Here is an 8,653-nt window from a genome sequence, read left to right on the forward strand (position 1 = left end):
GAGATATCAAGTGAAGGATTCAATCGCGCATGGGATACTCTCATTGACCGTTACGACAACAAGCGTATCCTGATAGAGGCTCAGCTCTCCGCTCTGTTTTCGATTCGCAAGGCGAAATCCGAATGTGCATCGGAAGTGAAACGCCTTCTCTGCGAATTGAAGGAAGCAATCGGAGCCCTCGCTACATTGGGCTGCCCGGTTCATCACTGGGACATCATTCTCATCTTTATGACAGTGCGCAAACTAGATGTCGAATCTGTTAAGGAGTGGGAAAAATCACTCGGAGCCACCTCGCAACCACCATCGTTCGCCGACTTCGAGAAATTTCTTCTCGGTCGTATTCTCACTCTCGAAGCCTTCGAACGAACAACGAATTCTCGGAAACAAAACGCAAGTGCACCTCGATCTCCAGCTCACGCTCGGGCATATACCGCTACTGTGACTGATCAAAAGTGTGCGTTGTGTTCATCGGGACATTACATTGCCTCGTGTCCAAAGTATCTCGAAAAGACACCCATGCAGCGAAAGGAAGTAATAATTTCGAAAAATCTCTGCTTTAATTGTCTCGGGCCTCATCAGATAAAATCATGCCGCTCAACAAAACGCTGTCGTCTCTGCCACAAGCAACATCACTCCACGTTACATTATCAAGCCGGTAACGCAGATGCGATCGATGCATCAGCTGCACACTCAGACTCGTCGACGCCTGTCGTCAAGACAATCACATCGTCTCCGCCGGCAATTCATACTGCAGGTATTCCGCCACACGAATCTGTTGCTCCTCTACGGAATACCGAGCAAATCTCAAACTCCGTGACATCAAGTCACGTCGCTCAATCGCGGATAATCCGTCGCACTCCGGTTCTATTAGCCACAGCTCTCGTAAACGTAGTGTCATCAACCGGAGATATCTATCAAGTCTGCGCTCTTATCGATCAAGGATCGGAAGTCTCGTTTGTCTCGGAATCGGTCGCCCAATTATTAAAACTCTCGCGTCAAGCGGCGGCTATTCCGATTCTCGGCATCGGAGCTCATCGCTCAAGCATATCAAACGGACTCGTCTGTCTCAAAGTGATATCTCAAGTGCATAAAGACAGTTCTCTCGAAGTCGATGCTCTCGTACTGCCGAAATTAACGTCCTATCTGCCTCCCGCGCGTGTCGAATATACTCAGTGGCCGCACATACAAGGTCTTGAGCTCGCGGATCCAAACTTCGCCACGCCCGAAAAAATCGATCTCATACTAAGTGTAACGGTGCACGCTCAAATACTCAAAGACGGTATTCGTCGAGGAAATATCGGCGAACCCATCGCTCAAGAAACGACTCTCGGATGGGTGCTATCAGGGCCCCTCTCAAATGATAATCAGAAGACCAACGCCATGGAAAACAACTCAGTCATCGGTCTTTAGTGCTCTCTCGACTCTGAGCTCCTGGAGCTCCTTCAACGCTTCTGGACACAAGAAGAAATCGCGCCTGCCTCTCAAATCTCAATGTCTCCAGAAGAATCTCAGTGCGAAGAACATTTCAACATGACTCATTCTCGCGACGTCAACGGACGATTTGTTGTACGCTTGCCTCTCAAGAAGAGTGTTAGTGAATTTAGTGACTCTCGCTCTATCGCACTCAAGGCGTTGTATCGCATGGAAAAACGATTCGAAACGAATCCATCGCTCAAAATCCAGTATATCGACTTTTTACGTGAGTATCGTTCTCTCGATCACATGCGTCCCGTCGCATCAAACCGCGCCCAATCTCGCGAGTTTTTTCTACCGCATCACGGTGTTACGCGTGAAACTAGCACGACAACAAAACTGCGCGTCGTGTTTAACGGATCGCAAAAAACAAATCTCGGCTTGTCGTTAAATGAGTATCTCCTTGTCGGGCCGAAACTACAAACGGATCTCGCGGACATCCTCATCCGTTGGCGACGGCATCGATACGTGTTCGCGGCCGATATCGAGAAAATGTATCGGCAGATTCGCGTGCACGAGGATGATTGGCCGTTACAGAAAATTCTTTGGCGGGACTCTCTCGACAAAAGGCCTCAAGAATATGCATTGTGTACCGTAACGTACGGCCTCGCGTGTGCTCCATATCTCGCGCTACGCTGTTTACGGCAACTCGCTCTCGATTACGATTCGACTCGCCCTCACGCTTCCGAAACTCTTCGTCGCGACACATACGTCGATGATATTCTCTCCGGCGACGAAAGCATCTCTCAGGCGAAAGAAAAAATCTCGCAACTAAGAACCACTCTCACGGCGGGCGGCTTTACGCTCCGAAAATGGATCGCTAACGACTCAAATCTGCTCGACGATATCCCTGCCTGCGATCGCGAAACATCTCCTACGCTCTCGGTCAACGACAGTGCGATACATCATACTCTCGGTGTGCGTTGGGAACGCCAATCAGACAGTTTCGTGTTTTCTCCGCCGTCGCTCACGATCTCGAAAAATCGCGTTACAAAACGCTCAGTGCTATCGCTTATCGCACGCATGTTTGATCCACTCGGATGGATTACGCCTATCACAGTTACCGCAAAGCTGTTCATGCAAGAACTGTGGGCCATACGTCTCGACTGGGACGACGAACTCCCGGAAGATTTAAAGTCACGATGGACAAGCTACGTCGCTCAACTCACATGCATCTCTCGTCTCGCTATCTTGCGTTGGTTTGGAACAAGTGCTTCGAATCTCGCCGTGGAAGTGCACGGTTTCGCGGACGCATCTCAAAGTGCACTCGCCGCGGTCGTTTATCTCCGCGTTCTCAGTGACATCGACGACGCTCAAATAAAACTCATTTGCTCAAAGACTAAAGTTGCCCCTCTCAAACGAATGACTATACCGCGTCTCGAACTCTCAGCTGCAGTGCTGCTCGTGCGTCAAGTTCTCAAAATTCGCGAAGTGCTTGAACTACAAACCGCGCCAACCCATCTCTGGAACCGATTCGACGGTCGCTCTTACGTGGATCAAAAGTCATCCATCCCGGTGGAAAGACTTCGTACGGAATCGTGTCTCCTTTATTCAAGAGCTCTCAAATTCTAGATGGCATCACGTCTCCGGGAAGGAGAATCCCGCTGATCTAGCATCACGAGGCGTGACTCCTCAACGTCTTCAACAAAACGAGCTCTGGTGGACCGGTCCTCGTTGGTTACATACGCATTCGACATCTTGGCCGTCTTCAATTCCGATTCTCGAGTCTACGGACAACCTCGAAGAACGGCCTCCGCAGTGTACAACTGCAGTGGAACATCATGAACATAAACTTTCGATGCTCGATCGATACTCATCGCTGACGACCCTCATCAGAACTACCGCCTGGGTCCAGCGTGCTCTTCAACTCTTTCGGAAATCTGTCGCATCACGCTCATCTTACGAGCCTCTCACCGTCGAAGAGTTAGAATCAGCGCTAATGCTGTGGGTTAAACTCACGCAGCAAATTTACTTCTCCTCCGAAATCAAAACCTTGAAGAGCCAACGATCACTCTTAACCTCGAGCTCTCTCTATCGTCTAACGCTATTCCTCGACAACGAAGGACTTTTGCGTTTACGCGGACGTTTATTCCGGTCACAACTAGATCCAGAAGAAAAACATCCTCTGATCTTACCTCGAAAATGTAGATTATCCATTCTTGTGATGGATCATCATCATCGAAAGACTCTCCACGGCGGACCTCAGTTAACGTTATCATCGATTCGTCAAAGGTTTTGGATTATCGGCGGTCGCGTTCCTATCCGAGCATTCATCCACAAGTGCGTGATTTGTGCTCGTCATCGTGCTACTACTGGTCAACAAGCTGTAGGACAGCTTCCAGCATCACGAGTCGTTCCGCGCCGACCGTTCTTCAACTCTGGCGTCGATTATGCCGGGCCACTGACTCTCAAAACTTTTCGCGGACAAGGCTGCAGAACGTACAAGGGATATTTCATCATTTTCGTTTGTTTCAGTACGTCTGCGATACATCTGGAAGTCGCGACTGACTATTCTACGGACGGCTTTCTGGCGGCGTTCAGGCGATTTACCGGACGGCGAAGCATATGCTCTACTCTGACTAGTGATTGTGGCACGAATTTGATCGGTGCCGACGCAGAACTCAAACGGATGTTCACGGCATCTTCTCGCGAGTGGGCTCACATCGCTAACATTCTCGCAAATGACGGAGTGAAGTGGAGTTTTAATCCACCCTCCGCCCCCCATTTTGAAGGAAAATGGGAAGCTGGGGTGAAATCCGTCAAATTTCACTTGCGGCGAGTTCTCGGCGACGCTCGCCTCACCTATGAAGAACTGACAACGCTCTTAGTGCAAATCGAGGCGATTCTGAACTTTCGCCCGCTCACTGCACTCTCAGATGATCCGTCGGACTCTACCGCTCTCACGCCTGGGCACTTTCTCGTCGGGTCCACTCTTGCTACCGTGCCGGAACCTTCGCTTCAAGAGGTACCTCAAAACCGGTTGTCACGTTGGCAACTATTGCAATGTATGAAGGAATCATTCTGGCAACGATGGTCGTCAGAATATTTACAGCAGCTACAGACTACCTCGAAACAATATCGACCTTAAGATGCCTTTCGAAAAGGCGCTCTCGTTCTAATCAAGGACGAACGATTTCCTCCAACTAAGTGGCCTCTCGCACGCATTACTGACGTGCACCCTGGAGTCGACGGACTTATTCAAGTCGCCACAGTGAAAACAGCTACCTCAAGTTTTAAGAGACCTATAGTGAAATTGTGTTTGCTGCCGATCGAAACTCAATAGACTAAACAAATACTCTGCGCTAACCGCTCGTATATCTTAATTCGATACTTTGTCTACTACGAGTAGACAAGGCGGGCGGAATGTTTCGACACAATAATGTAATAAAATTATATCCATTTTAAGATCACGGTGTATCGTCATGTTTAGTAATATTTGCTTCTAAAATTTAGTAAAGTCACGAACGGTAAATTCGAACGTCAAGCAAATATTGTCTGTAAATGTTATCAAGTTAAATTCTATGGATACTGTTCTCCGCGTTCTTATTTGCGCACCTTTTTGTTGTTTTCGCGCCGACTTCGCGTTCGTATTACAAAGGAATCATGTGTCCTCTACATTTCTGTGTACACTCTCTCTTTATCTGTACATGAGATATTATAAATCTCTCAAAACTGTTTGTCAACCCCCTCTTCATACCTGTTTGTCAAAAAATTCACGGCTTGCCGTCTGCGGACAGTCGAGTCGTCTCTCAGCGTTCGTAAAGAATAAATCGATATCCACGACAAGTTCTTCTCTAATTACTTTCCTAATAATCTCAAGATTTCGACGTCGCCAGTGCCGGATCACGCGTGTCTCTCAACAATATACAAATTTTTTTTCCGGGAGATTTTACATTGACTCATATTTTCTATTTCTTTCATCATTCTTGTCTGTCTTTACATGCATGTTATTGTGATGTATGTGCATCATATATAATTTGCATTTGTATGTTTGTTGAGAAGATAGGATATTACTTTATGTTTCTATACTATAAATGCAGTTTTTTTTAAATATCTGAAATATCTGAAATAAATTTTTTCTGGAAATTAATAAATTATATATCTTCAAATATTTAATAAAATATCAATATGTATCAAATATTTTTCAAAATATTTTTAATTTTATAATTAGGCTGTTTTGCATTATTTTATCTTTATTTATTGTTTTTATAATAAAATTGTTTTTATTGAACACATAATAAATAGTAAGAGAATATATAAAACATCTAAAAGAATATATTCGTATAAACTAAAATATTTGTGAAATCTAAATTTTGTTTAAATTGATTTTCATAAAAATTGTATTTTAAAAATTTAATTTAAAAAAGCTGCATTTATAAAATGATTTATTCTAATCTTCTCAACAAACATACAAATGCAAATTATATATTATGCACATACAACACAATAACATGCATGTAAAGACAGACAAGAATGAGGAAAGAAAAGGAAAATATGAGTAAAAGTAAAATCTCCCGGAGAAAAATTTTTTATATATAACAATATAAAATTATATATAGAAATATATAAAAGTATACATAGAATCGCAAAATTATATATGAAATATGTCCATACATAATTAGATAAAAGTGCTTTTTATATATAATTGTATAAATTTATATATATATATATATATATATATATATATATATATATACAGGGTGAGCCATTTGAATCTATCACCCCAAATATTTCCGTTCCCTTGCATTTTACAAGAAAATGTTTCAGATAAAAGTTATATGGTTTTGAGGGGGACATAAGATGGTGTCAATAAGTTGACCTCGAATAGTTGCTTAAAGGTCACATGAAGGTCACCTTCAATATGTTAAATGGAACTGCCTATTTTTTATTGCATATTCTTGTAGCTTATCTCGAGACGTTTCCAAAACACTATAAACAAATGTATTTTCGTTAAGTATTTTTCGAGTTGTGAGGCTTGAAAGCTACAGTGTTCTGTAACGTTCTGTTCGTTAAGTAGTTTCCGAGTTGTGAGTCATCTGAATAGTCAGAACATCTGAAGGTCATCAGATATGTGGCTGTTTTAAAAATTTCAAGATGGCGGACAAAAGTTTTAGTCAACCGATTTTCACCAAATTAAGTTTACGAGGGTTTTTTGGGGTTGCTGATCACGAATCTGAAGTCAGATTTACAAAATTCAAAATGGTGGTTCCAAGATGGCAAATAATTTCAATTGGATGGTGTTCTCTGTTCTCAAAAGAATTTCTTGAGATATTGCGGCACAAGCAGTCCGAATACGTTCCTTCATATTCTCCTTGGTTGTTGGTTTTTCGCTATAGACAATATTTTTCAGCATTCCCCACAAGAAAAAATCGGGAGAAGTTAGATCTGGCGAACGAGGAGGCCACGCGACTGCGCCCAATCTCCCAATCCACCTACCATTGTATTGGTTATTCAAATAATTTCTTACAATATTTGAATAATGTGCTGGCGCACCATCCAATTGAAGCCACATCCGTTCTCTGGTGAATAAATCAACATCTTCCAATAGTACCGGTAAATCGTCTCGAAGAAACTGCAAAAAGTTTTGTCCGTTAACGTTTTCTTCAAAAAAATAAGGACCTATTAAATAGCCATTTACGATGCTACACCAGACCATTAAAGACCAACGATTTTGAAAATTAATTGAACGAAACCAATGGGGATTTTCATCGGACCAGTAGTGACAATTATGTCTATTTAAAGTTCCATTGCTACTGAAAGTTGCCTCATCCGAAAAGAGTACGTACCGGAAAAAGTTTTCATTTTGTTGGATCATTTGCAGAGCCCATTCACAAAAATTTACACGAAGTAAATAATCATTAAAATTCAAACGTTGTGTCAACGTAATGTGATATGCATGAAATTTTCTCGCCTTTAATATTCTCGCAACTGTTCGCTGAGGTATGCCAATTTCTCTTTCGATTTGACGAGTGCTAATATGACGATCGCGATAAATTTTCGCTAAAATGGTTATAACACGATTATCATTAACATCATATTCATGATGTCGTGATCGGCGAACCATAGACCCATCACTTGCTCTCTGCGTAAGGGTTTTAATGGTTACCCTAGTTGGATGCCGTCTATCAGGATAACGTTGAGCATACAGACGTTCAGCTCTCGAAAAATTATTCCTACATTCCCCCAATATTTTAATCATGTCCACGATTTCGTTTGGTGGGTAGGCTGCCATATTAAAGATAGGTAATTATTTGAGTTCTAAAAGTATTGATTTCTCAATAGATACAAATAAGCGGAGATATCGTTGCTATTTAAGCATTCACGTCTGCTTTTTGATTGCAGGATGATATGTAGTCATGGTCATAGCAACCTAGCGGAAGAGCTACATGAACTAGTCGCGCATCGTTAGGGTCGCTGCTCACAAATTCAAGATCAGATTTGCAAAATTTAAAATAGCGGTTCCAAGATGGCGGACAAAAGTTTTAGCCGCAATTAAATTTGGTGCTGGCGCACCATCCAATTAAAATTGTTTGCCATCTTGGAACCACCATTTTGAATTTTGTAAATCTGACTTCAGATTCGTGATCAGCAACCCCAAAAACCCCTCGTAAACTTAATTTGGTGAAAATCGGTTGACTAAAACTTTTGTCCGCCATCTTGAAATTTTTAAAACAGCCACATATCTGATGACCTTCAAATGTTCTGACTATTCAGATGACTCACAACTCGGAAACTACTTAACGAACAGAACGTTACAGAACACTGTAGCTTTCAAGCCTCACAACTCGAAAAATACTTAACGAAAATACATTTGTTTATAGTGTTTTGGAAACGTCTCGAGATAAGCTACAAGAATATGCAATAAAAAATAGGCAGTTCCATTTAACATATTGAAGGTGACCTTCATGTGACCTTTAAGCAACTATTCGAGGTCAACTTATTGACACCATCTTATGTCCCCCTCGAAACCATATAACTTTTATCTGAAACATTTTCTTGTAAAATGCAAGGGAACGGAAATATTTGGGGTGATAGATTCAAATGGCTCACCCTGTATATATATATATATATAATAAATATTTCTTCATATATATTATATACATTATATACATCATAATTCACTTTATATACATCATAATTATATATAAAACAAATATTTATATAAATATTTGTTTTATAT

General features: G+C 42.0%; 2 protein-coding genes across 2 annotated transcripts in view; both read left to right on the forward strand.

The window, feature by feature from the left end:
- Positions 1–1,410, forward strand: part of LOC114928267 (uncharacterized) — a 1,944-nt gene extending 534 nt beyond the window's left edge. Inside the window, exon 1 of the mRNA XM_085480328.1 lies at positions 1–1,410. This exon is cut by the window's left edge and continues 534 nt beyond it. Within this exon, the coding sequence (XP_085336454.1) occupies positions 1–1,410 (1,410 nt within the window).
- Positions 1,411–1,491: 81 nt separating this feature from the next.
- Positions 1,492–4,561, forward strand: LOC114936752 (uncharacterized). The gene is made up of 2 exons (XM_085480329.1): positions 1,492–2,975; positions 3,046–4,561. The coding sequence occupies exons 1-2, from the start codon at positions 1,492–1,494 to the stop codon at positions 4,559–4,561; spliced, it is 3,000 nt and encodes a 999-aa protein (XP_085336455.1).
- The last annotated feature ends 4,092 nt before the right edge of the window (positions 4,562–8,653 follow it).

This window comes from Nylanderia fulva, unplaced genomic scaffold (genome assembly GCF_048542155.1).
Source record: "Nylanderia fulva isolate GAGA-0341 unplaced genomic scaffold, ASM4854215v1 Scaffold1422, whole genome shotgun sequence".
In the NCBI taxonomy this organism is placed as follows: Eukaryota; Metazoa; Arthropoda; class Insecta; order Hymenoptera; family Formicidae; genus Nylanderia; species Nylanderia fulva.